A 20,911-nucleotide genomic window follows, 5' to 3' on the forward strand; every position below is an offset into this window, starting at 1 on the left:
AACATATCAGCTGCTTGAAGAGAGGTAGCGGGTAATCTTTCCTGAAAAACAAACCTCATGTTTCTGGATGATGAATTCATCTTTTCCTGTCTCACCCTCTTGCTCTCCTCCCCTGCCTCTCATCATTTTCTCCTGCTGTCTCCAGAACTCCTCCTCATCCTCCCCTGTGGTGAATTATTTGTGCAGCAGGGGCTAAAATGGCAGATTGGCTGCTTTGACAAGTTCTAAACACAGATCCCAACCAGTGTACTACATCTATCCTGTAAATGTAGAGGATTGTCCCCTTATGTGTTATAACTCAAAGAGATGTTGTACATACGCAGAGCCATATTCTCTGTCCTTCCTCTGATGACTAATTTACTTTATATGCCAGGCAGATGGCTGGATAATTGATCAGTGTTATGTTTTTAACTGGTGGCAGTAATTAATGCCAACTTCACCTTTTCACACCTTTTGTCTGGTTGATATGATACTGACCCAAATGTCACCGCCAGCATCCTTCTGCTTTAGTCCTATCTCTGTCTCTCGCTCACATTGTGCCATTCGTCTCTTGTCACTTTTTATCAGCATAGCCAGTCCTTCTGTCATCCTCTGTCTTGTCTTGATCAGTCTCTTATCTGTTCTCGTCTTTCTCCCATCTCCTTTCATTTTCTACCTGTCTAACTGTCTGACTGGGATCCACTTGTCATGCTCGCGCTCTGTCTCGGCCTTCCGTCCCCTTCCTACACACTTTAAAATTTGTCTTTTCTCTACTTTGTTGTTCTTCTCCAGGAAAGCAAGAGATTCTCTTCCGACATTCCGCCAGTTCTTCAGCTCAGCATTCAGCCTGACCCATGTCAGCCTGGCCTCTATGAAAGTCCCTCCTGATTCGCTGAGGTGAGTTACGGTCACAGGCAAGGATTTCAAGTGACTTTTGAGACTCTGAACTTCCTAAAGCAAGTTTAAGATGCAAAGCTGTGTAAAGTCGGAACTGCTAACAGATGACGGAGGAGCTGTTCATTAACAGTAACCTCATTCAACTTGACCTCTTTTGCATGTGTCATTATTTATTTGCATGTGGGCTGAGCCAATTATAATTAGATACAGCAAAACAACAGCAACTTTCACCCAAACTGTAATAAAGACCTGATCTTTAAACAACCTTGGGAGGTGATGACAGGTGCACATAGTTATGCTTCTTAGAAATTCCATCTCTTTAATCAAGATACAAATAAAGAAAGGCAAAAGAAACAAATCAATCCAAGAAGCGCACAGAAACAAACTTTCAAATATGCATTGCAATGCATTAAAAAGGCAATTTCAGTGCCAGGTGCAATTTTAATAACGGTTCCAAATCTTCATCTAAATCCAGACAGCATGTCAAGTCCACACATAAAGGTGATAAAGGGACATGTTGAAGTTAGGAGCATCTAGTAGTACAGAATAAATGGAGAGCTATGTTGTCATCAGGATTCATTAGATTTACAGTCTGGTTGATATGTCAATACATGATGAAAGGTGCAGTTCACAGAGGTTTTAAATGTGTGAGGTCTACAGATTTAAAATTTGGAAACACGGCACAGGTGTTGGATCAGTAGCCAGTATCAGCAAATACCCTAAAATAAATTCCTGTTGACATTGGTAAACTAGCATAATCAGATGATACCCCAGCACTCACTCATTTGGTTAGCAAATCTTCTGTTTGTGTTTGTATTTACTGCTGCATCACTTACTAATGTGGTTATGTCATGAATATTCCACTGCCAGTGATCAGCTTTGAAGAGTGCATCACCACCTCTGACTGCCAACTGGCAAACAAATCACTTCCTCTTCATTCACAGAACCTCTGGACAAGATGCATACACTGAGTTGGCAAATTAAACTGCAATAGAAGCCAAGAGTGTGTGCTAATATATACAACAAACAGTCTTGTAATATTATACTGATATTATGTGAGAACGACGTCTTCAACTCAGTAATGAGGAAGCCAAAACAAAGTGTGCTACTACAGTATATGATGTCAGATGAATAAAAACTGTATGCAAATTTTACTAGATACCATTTAAGTCCTCATTGGGCATGTTGTAAAGGGTTTGAAATCATTAAATTAATCTACAGCTATAAGAAACTATCTGAAATTAAATTGTTACAAAAGGTCTTCTAGCATTTTCAGCATACGATGAATTTCAGGCGAATGAGTGAATGAAATCCATAAAATAATTCAGTTAAGAAATGAAATGCAGTAAATGAGTCAATATGTTACAATATATAACAGTAGGTCCTTATATTTAATACTGGAGCCAGTGTTTCCTCTCAGATCACTGTGCAGCAGCTATATCAGAGACTGATGGTGAAATAAAGCTTTACACATCTGCAATGTTGTGCTTATGATAGAAGTAGCTTATATGGCATTACTCACGTGTTTCATTACTTCTAACTCTTTGCCTCAGTCAGTGTGTTACCAGCAGTCTTGACTGTTGCTGCCTCTCTGCGTCAACAACCATCTGCGTTGCTGACAGTGTTTAGTCACACCTGAAGCCTGTGTGAAGAAAGATGAATTCCCACGGGATCACTGTTAAAAATGTGTCCTCTCATGATGCTGTAAGATGCTTTAGTTTAAAGCAATATTTAAGTGACGCACAAGGCCAGCTAAAGAGGAGACTCTTAAAAGGAAGAGAGAGAATTCACATTCATTGTTTCAGTGTTCCTTGGCCTGTACTCCGTTATACACAGCTGATTTACAATGGCCTTGAGAGGACAGTGAGATATTCCATCATCAGTACAACAAGAGCCATTCAGCACACAGTCATGTTATTTTTGTGTTTTTCTGTCGTGTCAGGTTTGAATACTGAAATGGGCCGTAGCATACGGAGTGTTGTTTGTATCCAAACCAGTCGGTGAGATTTTATCATCAAGGCTCACATTAGGTTTCAAACACATTAGGTTTCAACAGTGCAGCACTTTTCTATTACGTTAGTTGACTGGCCTTCAATCGGAGGACACGGATAGATTGAAGCCCCCATACTGGCTGTCGTCCACTGTTCTGACGCCGCTTTGTGCAGGGCTCTGTATCCTTACAAGCTCCAGGAGATCTGTAGCCAAGCAAAAAGCACATTTTCCACCAGGGGATAAATGGAATATTGCTATGTTACAGTTTTTCTGGTAGGCGTGTAGCCTGCTGTTAGCTTCTCATAGCCAAAGAAGCACAATCAATAGCAGAGTAAACAAAGCAAACTGCCACCAATTATGATGATTGTGTGCTGCGTGATGGATCTCAGCCAAAGTTGACGGAGCGGCTCCCCACTTAGCACTGCTCCTCATCACCTCCTCATGGTGCACCGCTCTTAAATTTGTCTTCAGCACACAACCGCAACCTCCAGCAGAGCCTTGATGTGCAAATGTAGTTTTCTTTCTGCATCCAACTGAGCTTGTGTGTATGTCTGTGCATGAGCAGCAATTGGCCACTTCTCTTAAATAGATGTTGAAGGTTTTTAAGGTGATTTCTGGTGAGTTGTCGGTGAGCTGTGAATCTTCTTTTTAAGCTACTTTTCTCTAAATCCTTTAAGATGGCTCTAAAACTTTTAGGTGTGCAGAGGAGAACGTGGGGCAGGATGGGGCGGCGGGGAGGAGTCGGATGATCCGTTCAGGTTCTTAGGGCAAGAAAAAGAAGCAATTGGATTTATGTGGGACTGATCTATCTTTCTCTCTTTCTTCAGTTGTTTCATTTATTTATTGCCCTTTGTTTCTACCCCATTTTTAAACTTTTTATCTACCAATCATTCCGTTCATATCTCTCTTTTCTTACCTGCTCCACTAACACCACCCCTCCCCTCAAATTTTCTGTTCTCTGTCAAATTTCCGTCCATCTCTGCCTGTGTTTTCCCTCAGGGCTCTGTTCCTAGGTCTGTCCAATAACCCTCATATCACCGATTTACACCTGGACATCAGCAGCTGTGAGGTATGCTCTGTCAGTCTGTGCTGCTCAAGGTGTATTCACTCATCTTCTTCATAGATTAATGCTTGTGGCTATCCCATCATGTCCCACTCCTCTTCCTCCCACAGTTGAGGTCAGCAGGTGCCGGGGTGATTCAGGAGCTTTTTCCCCGAGTTTCATGTGTGGGGACTTTAGACATCTCTGATAATGGTAAGAGACACGCCTGCACATCATCCCTGGGGGACAGACTGACACGAACAGCAGTATATTTTCAGATTAGGACCAATTTCAACCTTTAACATAAAGGTTGTGTCAACTTGAAGCTCAGGTTTTTTAACATTTTTAACTGAAAGAGAGCAAGAACCGGAGATGTGGAGTTTGAAAAGAGGTAGTGGGTGTCAAATGGGGGTCCAGAATTGAGTTGCATTTTGGAACTTCACTAATACCAGAGACTAAAAGCCAGGATATCCTCTGCTGCACCAATTTTGACCATTCTTTTTTAAGTCTCAGTACCCCAAATTTAGTAATACTAAATTGTTTCCCTTAAAAATATAATATGTATTTGTATTTAATATACATTTCCATGTTAAAATGTTTAAAAATAATTAGGCCTTTGATTTGTATTTTGTTGACCTGTGTGCTTACATTTCTCCAAATCTCTCCAGAAGAATTCCATTATTTATTCAAGGTAATGGTATGTTGCATTTAGTTGCTGTTCATTGTAACTTTCAAGAGTGAGTAAACATGATGTGAATAATGAATTTAAAGGAAGGCCATTTTAGGGATGGGACTATGTGTAAATCCCACAAGGCGCAAAGATGTATTTAAGTCTTTAACTTTTTAAATGTTTTTCTTAATACAAGAATTCAGGCATCCACACATCCAATCATAATCATGCGGTGTTACTAGTCTGCCAGTGAGTTTCATCCAGTAAAACATTTCTCCTGGTACTCCTCTCTCGACCTTGAATCTGCCTCTTGCTGATATTGATTGTACACGTAACCACGGAAGTTCATTCTCTAAACGGTTGAAATGTTACAACTAAATAAACATCTTGGCATATATTCCTGTCAGAGTACTGTGTTTATACTTACTAAACGGACTGCCACTGACTAGAATGCCAGATGACAGCTGCCTTAATTCCTAAACAGACATTAAGGCTTTTATCGATGGACCCAGTAACATTAAAGGGAACATTAATGTATCTTCTCCAACAAAGCCCCCCCCCCCCCCTTCCTGCTCTCTGTCACTGTCATTGCCACATGAATAAAGTCCCTTCTTGTTAGAGCCATGTGAGCTTGTTTAATCACAGATATTTTTGCTCTCTGAATAAGGCAATTTAGTCTTTGTCACTGATATATCTTGCCATGGTAACTGCTTCCTCTGAGCAGCATCCTCCATCCTTGAGCTTTTAAAAAATGTGAGTGGGTGTGAGTGAGGAGGGGGTTAATTGGGAGTATTTTGGAATCTCAGTGGGCAGTGAGATTTTTTTCCAAAACAGGCCATGAGACAAAAACTGAGCTTTGAAAGCCAGAACTGTTAGCACCTGGCAGAGTAAATAATGAGTCATTGGTATGACAACGAGGAAAGTGTCAATTTTCTGTAGTAAAAATGTCACTTTTTCAGTTTAATATATTCATCTGTATCTTGTTTTTGTGTCAAAGACGAACGCTTAAAGCTTCATGTTTGTTTTCTTATATGAATGGTGATTACACCGATGTAATTAAGCATCTACTTGGAAGTGAGTTTTCACAAAGGGCTCTGCAGAGCATGATATTGCTGGGGTTGCACTTGTACTCCAGTGGTGTGTGTGTGTGTGTTGTGTTGTGTTGTGTGCAGGTTTGGATGCTGACTTGCTGGCTGTCATCCCAGCATTCTCCAGGCACCCCTCCCTCAAGCACCTGATGCTGGGGAAGAACTTCAACATCAAGGGCAGGTACAGACCACGCGGGGAACCAGCAGTACAGATGGTGGTGAAGATGGTGACGATGATGATGATGATAATGAGTGTTTTCCTCTTCTCTCTGCCTCCTCAGAGTGCTGGATGAAATTTTGCAGAAACTGGTTCATTTGGTGCAAGAGGAAGAGTGTGTGAGTTGGATTATGTAACATATTGTGTACGCACACTCGCACCACACACACAAATCCTCTGTGGCATTCTGCACAGATGCAAGCCTACACACTCGCCTCACAGATTTGTAGCCACACGCATACACACACATCCTGTGCGCGCAAGAACACACACTTGTCACTGTTTAAATTCTTGTGTCCTCATTCATGTGCATTTAAGCAGAGCCTCCCACCTGCCACACACACACACACAAACGTGTAAACATGCTCGCAAGTCATGTTGTATGTGGGCTCGACAAATGATTCATTTGGTCCCAGTTTATTTGTGAGGCTCCCGGGGCTCTCTCAGCTCTCCGCTCTGCAAGTCCAGCATGACAAGTAGCTTACTCAATTATTTACCACTGTTGATGGTGATAGCTCACAACTATGCTCTCGCACCGAGTACGGTCTGATGCATGTGTGCGAGTCCACTAAAGAGGCACAGGCGGGTGTAAACACACAAGTCCAAAGGAAGTACATGGAGCTTGTCAGAGATTAGCCTGTTAGTCAACTCACCCAACAAGCCATGACGACACAAACATCAGAATCATCTGTGTGTTTGTCCCCTGCACAGCTTTGGTCCGTTGCCCCACGCTAACACTTCAGTGTGTGAGTCAGAGAAGGCTGTGAGCGTCACAAGTGAGAAAATGGGAACAAGCATGGAGACGGTTAGCTAAGCTTAGCGAAAGACTGGAAGCAAAGGCAAACAGCTAGTCTGGCTCTGGCTATCTACCAGTAACACTGAAGCTCACTGATTAACATGTTGTGCCTTCTTTATGCTAACATAAGCTGGCCAACTGCTTGCTCCTGTTATTTACCTCACCGACATGAGAGTGGTATGTGCCTAACTCTCAATGAGACAATGAATAAGAGTGTTTTTTGTTTTGGTTTGTTTTTATTTATTTTTATTTTTTTTCAAAATGTCAAACTGTTGTTTTCAGTCTGGGAGGGACTACATTTCCTGATTTCGTAAGAACTTAACGACATATGGTTATGGGGAGAGATACTCAAAACACTGAAATGATTGACCCAAAGGTTGCCACGCCTTCCTCTGCTGTTTATAGCAAATGCACAGAAAAATGCACTGCTAAATTTTAACAAAGTTTGACAAGTGTAACAGTTTTTAAACAGTGAATTCTAAAACGCATCAAACATAACAACACTCAGAAGGTTCTTCCGATAAAAGAAAGTGGCAAAAAAAATCAAAATACTGATAAGTGCTGATAAGAGCCTCCGTTATAAACTACTCATACATGTATGGTTTTGTTGTCTGTTTTCATCACTTAATGACAAGTTAAAGTCTCCTAAAAACATTCCTTTAACATACACGTGACTGCTCACATTTATTTCACCCATCAAATTTTTATTTTTTGGTCATCTTCCATCCCCCCCCCGCATCCCTCCTCCTCTAGGCCCTGCAGTCCCTCTCCCTGGCTGACTCGAGGCTTCGCCAGCGGGGCACAGTGCTGGTCAATGCGTTGGGCTCCAATACCTGTCTACGGAAGGTAGATCTGAGCGGCAACCTCCTGGAGGACTCCGGGGCAAAGATGCTCAGCAAGGCCCTGCAGATCAACACAACACTCAGGTTTGTGTGTGTGTGTGTGTGTGTTTTAAATGAGCACTCTGATGGAAGCAGAAGAGGGTTTTCCCTTCAGATCACAGCAGTCAGTTATGGAAGAGAACAGGAGGAAAAAGACATGAGGTATTAACGGACAGATAAAAGAATAGGGTCAGAGAGAAAATGAATATGTTTGGTATGGATTGAGGCGAGGATATACTGAAGTTGCTGAGAGGCAGTACAGTGAGTTCAATACAGCACTTCAAAGTAAACCATGTACGAGATAAGAAGGTAAGACTGAGGGGTTGGAGGGGTAAGGAGAATCAGTAGAGGGAAAAAAAGAAGAGAAATTGCCTTCAGGCATACATACTGAGTGAAGATATGTGTTGTGGAGATGTTGTAGGCGGAGGAATGGAAGGAGTAAATGGAAACTCTTGAGATACACAGAAAGAATGAGGAAAAGGAGGACAGAAGCGAGACGGGGGGTAGGATGCAGGTTTTGGGATGCAGAAATGATTGGATGTGGACGAGAGAGGGAGAAAGTTATGAAGTGATGGGAGAGGGAGACCACCTAAGGAGTGAGATTTGGGTTTAGCTGATTGAATTTCTAGAGCAGAAGGAGTCGGGGGGAAAGAGAGCCGGGAAAGGAGGAGGAGGAGGGTGGATGGATGAAAGGAAAGAAGGAAAATTATATAACAAAAACTGAAGTTAAACCGTGCGCAGCGCAAGTGGAAAACCTGCACTTTAAAATAACAGAAGCTTGCTAGTTGCATGGTTGTTGTTCAGTAATGTTGCGATATGGTCTCTCATTCTATTCATATAGCAAAAAATAAATAAATAAATAAACCAACAAAATCTTGTTAATCCTTTTGTAAATGTGATGTGCAGCTGTGTGGTCAGAGCACATGTATGTGTGTGTGTGCGCGCGCAGCATTAGGGGCTTTAGAAAGTGACTGATCTTCTTCCTCTTCCTCTCTGTGCCTGTCTTCCTCTATTTCCTGCTGGTTTGATCCCTCTCAGGAGTGTGACGTGGGATCGCAACAACACCACAGCGACAGGCTTCCAAGATGTGGCGAGAGCACTGGAGCAGTAAGACGAACACAACACACGTACAAAAAAAGAAAAAAGACGGGTTGAAGACGGGATACACACATAAGATGGATCAGTCACGCACACCCATATGAAAGGCTGATAACCATCTTTGTACGGTGTTTACTGTTACCCAGCATTTCATCAGTCCTCTGATGTGCGTGCCAGTCAAACGCGTTTTTTTCTGTTCTTTTTTCCACGTCTGCGGGTGTGAAGTTTGTGTTTGTGTGTATGCACGTGTACAATGGTGTGTGGGTGCATCTGCATATTAGAGAATTGGAGACAACTGTTCTAAGTGCTGCGGGTGTTTCCTGTTTGTTCTCGTTAACATCAGAATTCTTTCAGATTATTATTGCAAGGCTAATGTCATCTTTCTTACTTTCTTCCCTTCTGCCTTCACTCTATAGCAACTTCACCCTTCAGTACATGCCCCTGCCCCTCAGCGATGTCACCCAGGCGTACCGCAGCGCCCCAGAGAGGACAGACCAGGCCCTGACCAAGGTGAGAGGAGCTTTGTTCCTTTGGCTAGCGTTGTCTAAATTTGCTGCATCGTGTTATAAAAATGCAGATGGTGAATAACAGCATTACCAGACTGTTTGGGTCAGAGTGATTCATGGGTTTGATGAATGACTTTCATTAGCTTGTGCAGTAAAGGTGATGATAAAATTATAGATTATTGCATTGCTGTTGTGGAAATGCTGTGAGTGGTATGGTAGTTTTAACAATTACTTGTCACAATGCCTTCTAAACTTTTGGATTTTTAATGTTTATCCAGTACAATACAGAAGAGGTTACAAATGCCCATATATAAACAGAACCATCACATACCTGTCATAGTGGTTCATTCTGTTGTACAATATCATTGACAAGTATTTCAGTTTTTTCACATTAAAGGATGAAGAAGAGCTGCTTTAAATTAAAAGTGATGGACAGAAATTCCTTGATGGAGCAAAGCCAATTGTTAATAGTGCAAATAAGATAAGATAAACCTTTAAATGTCTTATAAATGTATACCATACCATAGATTATGACCATCAACGATGAGCAGACTGGTAAAACATTCATCTGTAACCATCCTAATAAACGATTAATCATTTAGTTCATTAATAAAGCAGATGTGCTAAATTTTTCCTGAATCCCTCTTTTCACAAGTGAGTATTTGCTGTTGGGTTGAATTGCTCATCTGGCTGCTGATTATAGAAAAAAATATAAAAATTTTGATTTTTACATTAGTATGAATTTAAATCAGTAATCAGCAGATTAATCAATAATGGAAAGTAACCTTGTAGCCGTGAACGCACTGCAGAACTCATGTTCACTACCTTTTTGTGTAAAAGGCTCAACACTGTCGTCCTTGGGAACTTGGCGTAATCATAAAGTAGATCCTTGGTGTGAACAGGGATATTAAGATGGGGTCTGTTTATGCTGTTTTTTGTTTTGTTTTTTAATAGCAGCTCTGTTGGTCAGTGGATACAGGCGACAAGTTCACCAACAACAAGTGTTCCTCACTGCCAGCGTGATGTGTCACTGTTTCCCATACAGCATGTTGTCAAGTTTTTCAGGCTGTGATTTTTGAGACAGTGCATGTGTGATTCAGATGTTGGCTCTTCAGTCTTTTTGTAACTCGTTGTCCACCCTGTTACTATAAAAACTCTCACTGTAAAGTGATGGATCTCTTCTGCAGGATGCCTTTTTACATGCTGCATGCTTTTGGCTGCTAATTTCTGTGCTTGCCTTCACAATTATGTTGTATTTATGTGTTTTAAATACCCCCTGACATTGAATTTTGTAATTTCTTGTGCTCTGAATGTTGATGACCTCCTGTGTCAGTGCCCGTTCACCATGTCTATTTTTTTGACCATGGTGGTGCCCCTGTGTGTTCATATAGCTGCTGTGCTGCTGTTATCTGGGTGTGTAACTGTCTTTTCATACAGACCAAGAAAACATTTGCTCTCAAGCCACATTTGCATAAAGCAGTAGCCTTCTCTCAGAGGCATGACGGTGATATTTACTGACAGCCAGGCAGCAGGCTATGACGAAGACGCAAAAGAGACAAAGGCTATGTGCAAACATTAGCTTTTTGGCTGTATTGTCTCTTTTTGACTGGACGCATATCTTATCCTTCACCTTGGCTTGTTCAGAACCAAAAACAAATTATCCATAAGGGAAAGCAGGCTGAGCATCCAGGAGAAATTGCTATAGCTAAATATGAAGATTTGTCTTTTCAGATACTCATTTTTCCTCAGTAGCACAGCTAACTAAATGTTGTTTGTCACATGGCTTGTAAGCTGCAGTTAACAGAGCAAGTCTGTTTACGTTGCATGTCAAACTCCATTTCCCTGGCAGCTCAGCTGTCAGTCAATCACAGCCAAGATCTCTCTTCCCCAGAGGCTTGGAGGCTAAAGGAACATTTCTGTTATATCTCCAGAAGCATAAAAAACAACATCAACAGTCTGTTTGTTCAGTTCAACGTGACATTTTTTGCTGTAGGTTCTTTCTAACATCAGAGATGGTTCTGGTGTAGAACTAGCCTAGTGGTTCATTTTCCGGTTCTAATATGAAGCTGTTATTTATGTTGAGGTCTTTGTTTGTCTGCACATTGTCAGTGAAGCTCCGAAGTCCTTGAGAAACTCTTGATTCCACGTTTCTTTATATAAGATGATTAAGCAGTGAACACTCCCACCTGCTGAGTCAAGAAAAATAAATCAAAGGCATCACGTTTATTTCTGGGGATCAAAACTCTCCCTCTCCAGTCTCCTTATTACCATGCAAATGGACTTGTCTCCTGCTCCCACACACTGTGTTTTGTAAACACCTGTCATCTCCACTCCTCTCTCTGTCTGTCTCTCTCACTCTCTCTCTCTCTCTCTCTCTTTCCCCTTGTTTGTTTTCCGTGTGTGTGTGTGTGACAGATCCAACGTGCCCTGCTTAGGAACAACCAGACTCAGCGTTTCTCTCAGAAACAGGCTCTCAGGCTGCACCAAGGCCTTGTCACCAGCACTGCTGAACAGGTCTGTGTCTGCATTTGTGCACATGATGGTGAACAAATCAGGGTATTTTTTTATTTGTGCATTTTGCTTTTTGTCTATGATTACATGCATTAATAGATATACGTGAACATGTTTTATTTGTGTGTAGGTGATGGAGCGTCTGTGTGTGCGGGTGCAGCAGCAGGTGTGTGTCCTTAAAGGCTGTGAGGAAGCAGAGGAGGTCCAGACGGCCAGACAGATCCTCAAAGAAGCCAGGGACTCAAGAGCTGTGAGTAGGCTACCTCTGTATGTGTGTGTGTGTGTGTGTTTAAACTGTAAGGATAAACGTAATGCCTTAGGTTATGTGGGGCACGCGCTTGGAGAAAGTGTGCCTTATGTCTTGTCAGTTGTCTTTTTTTTTCCCTTCACATATTTCAGTGAGTGGTGGACTATAAGCTGCAGTCCGCATACAGTCTGCGTACAGTTAAGGCTGGATGATTTAGCTGAAAAGTTGTATCACTTCATTTCAGACGATATGAAAATTATTGATCATTTTTCTACTCTTAATAAAGACCAGAAAGGATAAAAGGATGAATTTAATCTGAATTTAAATACTTATTGTGAATTGAACTACTAAAAAAATATATATTTTAATGTTTTAGTTTTATTATTAAAAGTGATTATTATTAATATTAATTATTATTGAAATTTAGAGTATAGGGACTTTTTTGGCAAATTTATTGAGTCTGTGTATCTTAATTGTTCTTTTCTAATTTACTTGAAATTGAATTAAAATATTTATGTTATTACTAACACAGCGTAAGAAACTATCTGGAGATGATTGTGAAACAGCTGAATGCCGAGGCTTCTCACCAACAGCTGAATGCAAGCGGTGGCCAAAACATTGCAGCAGAGTCCAGTTGTTAAGTGAAGTGGCTTTCACTGTAATTTGCCCCACTGCCATACTGCTGAGCCAGTCTCACATGGCCAGACAGTCTCCACACTTTGTTTTAGCTCTGCGCCGACCTGTTCTTTTTTTATCAGCAATTTCCTCGCCGTCTGCACTCGTTTAGTCACTTTATGCTGTCCCTGTTGTTTTTGTGTCACAAGTCGATGGTGCAGCTTAAAAGCGTGTCTGTTAATTGGCTGTTGACTGTTGTATGCTTCATTATCAAGGGATAATAGGCGAAGTGTGCAGGACACTTGCTTGATATCACAGTTGCTTGTCAACTAATTACACAGTCTACTCAGTGGAGTGGACGGATTGAAAGATCTGGATCCAGACGAGCGGGTTTTATTTCCTGAGAAACCAGTGAAAGTCCTCTCTCCCATCAGCGCTAGCTTCACAGCAGTGCGTTCAAAATCAGTCAAAACAATGCAGCTTAGCAAACTGCAAAAACTGAGCTGAAAGGAGAGTGAATATTGGACTTGCATTTTCCAGGTGGCCACAAACACCAAACACCAACAGTCCAAATCGATGCTAATGTTGCTCCATGTCTCCTGGTTGTGTTAAACACTTAATGATTGCTGACAAGTTTACCATATAGGTGATGATATATGACTGTTGTTGTTTCTACCGAGTGTTGGCATCAGTGCAATTTCCGGTCCTAGTACTGTGTTTTAAACAGTTTTCTAATTATATTGTATTTCACTGGGAAATTCTGTATGTAGTTTAAAAGCATAGTTACAAAAAAATAAAAACAAATCTCACAGCCATAAAGTGTATGTTTGACCGGTGCCCTTAGTAATAACAACTAAAAACACTAACAAGCATCTTCACTGGGTTTAACTCAAAACAAAAATGCAAATGAAAAGTTTTTTTTACACTGAATGCTGAGAGATTACCGAAACACCTGAGTGTCAAGACACAAATCCACTCAACTACCCCACAAAATAACTACACACAAGCGTCTCCCAACCACTGAAACAGTGACACATGTGGATGTAACAGCTAATTGATGCTAGTTCACTATTAATTAAAAAGAAAAAGCAAACAAAGCTTTACAAAATTCGTAGAAGTTTGTAGCTCAGGCTGTTTTGTTTCCAGTTCTGGTCGAACATTGCACAGAGCTCCTCTGGCTTTGTCTTTTGGATTAAGCTCCTTGGATGTTTTAAGGTGAAAAATCCTCCAAGCATACACACTTCACCTGTAATAGTCCTGAACTGCCATCACAGAAGAGGGGAAGCTGCCTTGGGTCTCTTAATATGGTAATCACTATCAATCAAGCACATCAAAGGAGACCAAGGTGGAGCAGCGTTCCCTATTTAGACTTGTTTTTCTCTGTGATGAAACAGAGCGACTGATACATAATATATATATAAAGATATAGCATTATATGACACAGTCTGCTCAGTGACTCATAAAAGCAGAATAACTTTTGATAATGATTTTGACTCCATCTCTTCCTGTCCTGTGTGTGTGTGTGTGTGTGTATGCATTAGCTGTATCCTTCTCTGTGTGAGTTGGCCCATGTGTTGTCAGTGGACGGCCCGGTCAAACAGCGTCTGGACACTCTGGCTGGAGAACTTGCCAAAGCTGCCGACAAAGAACTGCAGGTATGTTGGGAGTGGAACTGTGGCCGCAATTGCAGAAAAAGCCATTCCCTGATGCATCTGTATTTTAAACAGTGGTAGAGTTCTGCACTAGTTGCATTTAAATTGCCCATTAATAGTGCATGGCTGTATGTGTGTGTGTGGTGCAGGTGTGCTGACTTCAAAAGAAATGTAGCATTTAAATTCAAAGTGAAGGAACAATTTAACATTTTCGTAACTCAGTTCTGTTCCCTTTGGGATTCAGTAGCACAGTGCAGTCAAATGATAAAAAAGCAGCACAGCCTGAGGACGAATCTGGGGTACTATGTATTGACTTTCAACTTGAGCATAATTTACATTTCTGTTTGTGCCTTCCAATTTAGTTGGTATGAACAAGGCTACATTTGTAATTTGCAAAGGTGAAGATTAATAAAAAAAAAATTGCAGTAATATCAGCCTGGGAATTTTCACCTACGTGTTTATGCACAAATGTTCAGCTTTGGTGTTAACAGGTAAAGTTTAAGATCTGGAAGAAGGTGTGAACAAATCGTATCAAGTGTAACTAGCTGAAAGGAATGGGCTTCTGCAGTGCATGTGAATAAAAGATGACAGTCAGAGTAAAGGAGCTGGATAAAAATCTGAGGGGGCAGATAAAAAAAAATTGTGCATGAATAATTCAGTGCTTTGGTAACAAATGTGTATACAGTGATTTGAGAATTTATTTGAAAATACATATGTAATGTAGGTGTGGTGATGAATGTTTTGGGTCAATTGTGTCCAGGTGGTGGTGGACTCTATGGTGTCTCTGTGCCGCGAGTTGTGTCCAATGTCCTGCTCAGCCGCTGAGAGACTCAACCCGCCTCTCTCGTCCATCTCTGAACAAGTTTCCATCCCTCGTTCCGCCATCCGCAACGCCCTCATGGAGAGAGCAGCAGAGGATATTAACAGAGTCCTGGAGTAAGAAAGACAGCTGGACAAACAGTTCAGGTTGAGCCAAGAACTGCAGCTAAAGTAATGATTTAAGTGTTATTCCCTCCTCTGTTTTCCTTTGCTCTCCTTTATTCAGGGAGGTGAAGCTGTCTGTTGTCTCCTACCTGACCAACTCCATAGTGGATCAGATTCTGCAAGAGCTTTATACCACTCATAAAACCCTGGTACTGGTAATATCCCTTTACTGCATGACTTTATTGTAGAAATGTAGTTAAAAAAGTGTTTTTATGTTTAAACCTGAAATGTGTAACTTGGAGAATCTGCAGTGTGGGGGTTTTTTTCTTCTTGATGTTGATTTATTACTTAGTTTAAAAATGACAAATTGTGGTTTTGTGGGCAGTTTATGTGCTGGAATATTTTTATGAAGAGTAATGACTTTCTGGAGAACTTTCTGGAGCTGGTTATCCGGCAACCTCTTTGTAACAAGACAAATTTGTGAAGATGTAAATTAAACTCAGCTAATGACACACTTACGTAGGTCCTCGTTCCACTCGCAGAGTATGGTTGGAAGTGAGTGACAGTACACCTGCACGTCCTCCACTTTGACAGCGACTTTTATTTTTTCTTAGTCTAATATACACTGATCAGCCACAACACTAACACTGCTGATGGGAAGTGCTGTTGCCATGGAGGGAAGGTGTATTTGGTCTGCAATGTTTACCTGGGTGGTGTGTGTCAAAGAACATCCACACGATTGTCAGAATCCAAGGTTTCCCCACAGAACATCACATTGTAAACAGATGATTAATGTTATTCACTTCACCTGTCAGTGGTTTTAATGTTGTGGCTGATCGGTGTTTTCATAGTGTTGACAAAATAATTTATTTTTATTCTGTTTTCGTTTTTTATAAATAATTATTGCACCTGAATAACCCACCGCAGCAGCTTTCACTACAGTGGCTGACTTGTGCAGTGTCTTTGTGTACAATATGATGATTTCAGTTGTGAGTCGATATTTTTCTGTAGTAAAATGAGTCAGAGAACGCACAGGAATTTTTAGAACATGTTGTCCTCCAGTCTTACTCGGTCTGCAGAAGACATCTGTGCCCTAAAAAGTCATTGTTTATTACAGCTCATTCTTGGTAAAATGTTGCCAAATAAATAAGTTCTTCCTTCAGACGCATCAATGAAGGGAAGAAATTTTCAACCAGAGTGCTGTAGAGCCAGCCCAGAATTGCCTCTAGATCACACTCAAACATCAACACTCACTTTGCTAATTCGATCTTAACATAATTGTTAGAATTTGGTAAGAAACAGTAGTAGTGCATATGGATAGTAGTGCCAAAGCTCATTATTGATCTATGGTACCTTATGAAAGCCTTTCTGAAGTGTAGCTGACCAATCAAAATCTAATATGTGCTGAAAATGTCTCCCAGGCTGCCAATAAGAATGTGTATCCTAAATGTTTGTTATCTCTAAGTGACTGACGTAGGCATCATGTTTGAGCTGTTGTGTGTTATAACCATCTGTGGATGAAAGGTTACAAGCAAAAGGTTCAAACAGCTTTTTTAGGAAAATATTGAACTTAGGAACAACATAACTAGATGTACGTCAGTTAAGGCCATAATTATATCCTGCAGGTTCTCCTCTCCATAAAATGAAATAGTTTAAAATGAACCCAGTGTAAAAGTAGGCAAAAATAGATCTCTGGCATTAACACCGCCTGCCCTGATCTGTTTTGCATTCTGTTCATTGCCCCTGCTCTTACATCTCATTTTCCTCGCTGTGTTTTACTGCAGTGCCAGTTTGTCCTCTATCGTTCCTCGCTCCCCTTTGATTATCATGTTATTCTATTTTATTTATATTCTTTATATACTTTGCAAGCTACAGCAGAATACCCTCTGCTTTGTTTGTGTACAAGTACAGACACACGTCTCCTCTGGGACTGTGTGGAAGGAAATGTTCCAGGTGTCATCATTGCGTTTGAATGTGTGTGTTCAGACTCGTGTTTGATGTGTGTGTTACATCAGCTGCGGCAGGTGTCCCAGGCGAAGCGCTGGGATGACGTTGGGACGGGAAGGCGCACCATCAGACAGTCCAGAATAATTGAATCACTGGAATTCCCTGATGAGGACTTTGGCGTCAACCTGGGAATAGTAAGTGTGTGAGGACGTGCTAACAATATTGTGTGCACCTGGAGAGGCAGTAGTTCTTTTTATACCAAGGTACACATGTATGATTATTGATCATTGATGTGATACTGTAGATTACTGTAGAATCGGGAGCAAACTGAGAGGAATCCCTACTGTGACAAAGCCACAAAGGATGCCAGGGACCCAGGGAATGCTGAGCCCACATTTCTGTCTCCAACCTCATTATTTACATGGATGTTTATGGCATAAATGTGCATACCTGTGAACAGTTCAGAAACTATAAATCTCTTGAAGCCCACAGACATTTAGCCCCATAGCTGGTTGTAGGATTTTTTAACATTTTGACTGAAGAACTGCAACAACCCAGTCCTAATAGCAAAGATAAGCTGGCTATAATCAAGGATGCTTGTTCTTAGCATAGCAGTCCTCTCTCGTACTCGGGTTTTCCTCCCGTTTGTTTATTGGGAATATGAACACATCACCATAAATTCCAACAGACGTGTGAAGAAGTAAAAAAGATATAATCCTCTCATACATGTGACATAATCACTTGATTAAATTATTATTACGCAAACCAACACTGACATGGTCTGTCATGGCCTAAAGAGAAAACAAAAGGAATGAATTGAAAGGAAATGAATGCAGAACTACAGAACAGTGTTATTTGTGACCACAGAACACCCCCAAAATGGCAGTTAAACCTAAAATGCACTTAAATCATTAATCGAAAACTGTCATTTTCTGACGTAAGTGCTGCTGTTGTGCTAATACATGGTATACTGTGATTGCAGTAAAAACAGACCATAGAGAAAAAAGTTGTCCCTGTCCCACAACACTTATTAAATGTCAGTCTTTCTCAAAATGTAGACAGCAGAGAAGATGCTTGTCCCCCCTCTTCTTTGCTGAAGAGAATGAATATGTTGGAAATAATTTTCTCATCAGTTTTTCATCCCCTCCACGCTGTCCTAAATTTTTGAAAGCTTTTCTCCACTTTGCTTTTTTGTGCTGTAAAGCAACCAAACTGATTGCCTGTGAAACAAAGGCGGCGCATTTGGTCATTGTTGGTTGTTTAAGTCATTTATGGTAGTGCTTCTAAATGCACAGGAGATACAACTCATTTTACGTTTATCTCCCCTGACAAAAGGACACAATGGCAATTAAGAAGCGGAGCTCCAGAACCAGAAGAATTCGTCCCGTCTCCACGAGACTGAGTGAGTTTTTGTGCCTTGGCTCGCGGCTAATTGCCCTGAATTGCTCACATAGCATAGTGTTTACAGTAACAGCAGGGTCAGGATCGATTGAGTTTCTCGTTGTAATAAAATGAGTAATAGAAGTGCTTTACGATGAAATGAGTCTTGGAGTGTTTAAGCTGGCCTTACCTTTTCTCAACGGTGTGTTTAATTTAGCATTTCATATCTTAATGTGAAAGGACAAACCTCTTTTTTTTTTTTTAATAATATGACCTTTTCATTGATACTGTCCTCTGATCAAACTTAACTTTTTTTCGTCCTCATTGGTGGCAATGTTTTAAGAATAGCAGAGTTGTCTCTACATTTTTCTTTTCCTGTTCCTGGTTGTTCTTCTTTTTCCTTTTTTATTTCTTTTTCTAACTCAGCCATAATAGGCTTTCGTGTTTGACTTCAGAAAAACTTTCATAAGTAATTTGTTTGCAACTTCAGTGCATGTAGTGGAAATCAATTGCATGCAGATCCAGTTGGAAGGTGACATGAAAGTCTTCTCCCATCTTGTTATAGGTCTTGGTGATGAGACCAGTCCCTCCCCTACCCCCTCTGCTCCTCCGCACTCAGCTCCTCTTACACACTCAGCATCATGGGAATGTCTGTCCACCCTTCCCACCAATGGCTCGCCCTTGCGTCATGTGACCCATGTCAGGCCTCGCCCACCGCGGAGACACAGAGCAGGGCACCTTCCCCCAGAATCTGTAAGTTGATTGCAAACAGCATGTCGGTGACCTCTGACCTTACTTTGAGCTTCAGTAGGCAGAATCGTCTTTCCCTCGAGCTTTTTGTGACGGGCAGTTCCTCTGCCAAGAACAAATGTACGAGATTTGTAAGCTCACTCGATTCTTACACAGCTAGCATTTTTAAAATGATACCTGGTCTTTTTTTTATGGCACCTAGAGGGTAATGGAGTTTTTATTTTGCCAGGGACACCGCTGTATAGGTTTAAGTGCCACATTTTTGACCTCATACTGCAGCAGGAAGTTTAGTCCATGTGTTTCCACAAAAGAGCTCAGGAGGGTATAGAGGTGACAATGTGAAACCAGCATGTCTAGTTTTTAAGGTTTGTTTTTTTTATCTTTTCACTGCTTTGTGTAGAACTTCTGTTATTTATCTTGTTTTCCATGCCAGTGGCACTTTCCAAAAATAAGTTCCTTTTTAAAAGAGAAAGCTGTCACATGTGTCTCTGTGATTCAAATGTTAATCATGCACCGCCATCTCCCAGGGGCCGCGGGGCAGCCTCTAACTTAGCAGTTTGTTTGTTTTGAGACTTTCTAAAAGCTTTTTTCTAAATCGGTACAAACTCAGTTACGGCAACAGGATGAGGAGTTGTTTTACAAACAGACTTCTGTTGGCACTGGATTCGGTTTTGCCAGCCAGCCAGCTTTTTGAAATAATAATACCTTTTGTCAGCCTTTCAGCATTTTTGTCAACATGGTGGATTGATCATTGTTATCCTGCTACTCTATCTGTTTCTGTGTGCGTGTGTGTGTTTGTGTGTGCGTGTAGCATTGCTCAGAGAACGGAGGAGTCAGTATGCTGGAGGATGGACTGCCTGACTTCTACAGCAAGAGAGTTCTACCCGACAGGTAGCTCACAGAATCACTTTTATTTTTGCGCAGTTGTTAAAAAAAAGCAGTTGATATGTCTTTACTACAGTAGCCCCTGAGGACAACACACATACAAGAGTGAAAGCACAAGCGGTAAGGGAACTGCACTCCAAATGTCATAGATCTATTTTATTCTTTAGCCTTGAACAGCAGCGTATCTAAGCAGACACATAAGAACTTGTGTGAGACGGTTCTAATTAGTATGAGACAATTATCTGTCAATAGTGAGAATATTGTATTGCAATTGCAAATTACTTTGATTATCAGATTTAAAACTGTTCAAAGAAGTTCCAAGAAGTTTTTTAGCCTCTTTCAGCTCATTTTGTTTTGTTTTGTTTTGTTTTAAAATATATACATAAATAAAGAACCACACTGCGTATTTGTAACTGTTTTGGTTCACTCTCAGCACTGTCTTTTCTGTCACGTCCAGCTGTAGCAGACAGCTGTTTCTAGTAAGAAACTAAAAACTTACTGTATGACTTCAGAAACACTTAGTAATTATATGATTCACACAGTTAGTGCGACATAGTCGAGGATACATCTGGACACAAATATAAGACCTATCAACCAAGTTATCATTAATGGAACAGGAGGAAGACAAGTATTCCTCCTGTATGCTACTTAGAGTTCACACAACATGCATTAAAAACTGGACTATTGAATGTCTTTCTCTATAATGCTTTTGTATGTCGTGTAAATGTAACAATGGTAAATGAATGATATGCTCTTAAAGCACTTGGGCACAGATGTAGTAAAGAGCTTCCATTTGCACTGAATAGAAGCCTCATTTGTATTAAGATAAATCAT

At 40.9% G+C, this 20,911-nt stretch overlaps 1 protein-coding gene across 7 annotated transcripts in view; it reads left to right on the forward strand.

Annotated features, from left to right (window-relative positions):
* Positions 1-20,911, forward strand: part of carmil3 (capping protein regulator and myosin 1 linker 3) — a 70,096-nt gene that overhangs the window by 39,384 nt on the left and 9,801 nt on the right. For 5 of the 7 annotated variants that reach the window (XM_046409252.1, XM_046409249.1, XM_046409248.1 and 2 more), the window contains exons 16-32: positions 772-876; positions 3,868-3,937; positions 4,042-4,123; positions 5,753-5,849; positions 5,950-6,004; positions 7,435-7,607; positions 8,601-8,669; positions 9,077-9,170; positions 11,582-11,680; positions 11,808-11,927; positions 14,081-14,194; positions 14,952-15,127; positions 15,237-15,330; positions 17,131-17,256; positions 18,398-18,464; positions 19,008-19,195; positions 20,004-20,083. In XM_046409252.1, the coding sequence (XP_046265208.1) occupies positions 772-876; positions 3,868-3,937; positions 4,042-4,123; positions 5,753-5,849; positions 5,950-6,004; positions 7,435-7,607; positions 8,601-8,669; positions 9,077-9,170; positions 11,582-11,680; positions 11,808-11,927; positions 14,081-14,194; positions 14,952-15,127; positions 15,237-15,330; positions 17,131-17,256; positions 18,398-18,464; positions 19,008-19,195; positions 20,004-20,083 (1,809 nt within the window). The remainder of the gene's footprint in view (positions 1-771; positions 877-3,867; positions 3,938-4,041; positions 4,124-5,752; positions 5,850-5,949; positions 6,005-7,434; positions 7,608-8,600; positions 8,670-9,076; positions 9,171-11,581; positions 11,681-11,807; positions 11,928-14,080; positions 14,195-14,951; positions 15,128-15,236; positions 15,331-17,130; positions 17,257-18,397; positions 18,465-19,007; positions 19,196-20,003; positions 20,084-20,911) is intronic. The other 2 variants (XM_046409253.1, XM_046409250.1) reach the window with 1 other exon arrangement.

This window comes from Scatophagus argus, chromosome 13 (genome assembly GCF_020382885.2).
Source record: "Scatophagus argus isolate fScaArg1 chromosome 13, fScaArg1.pri, whole genome shotgun sequence".
NCBI lineage: Eukaryota > Metazoa > Chordata > Actinopteri > Scatophagidae > Scatophagus > Scatophagus argus.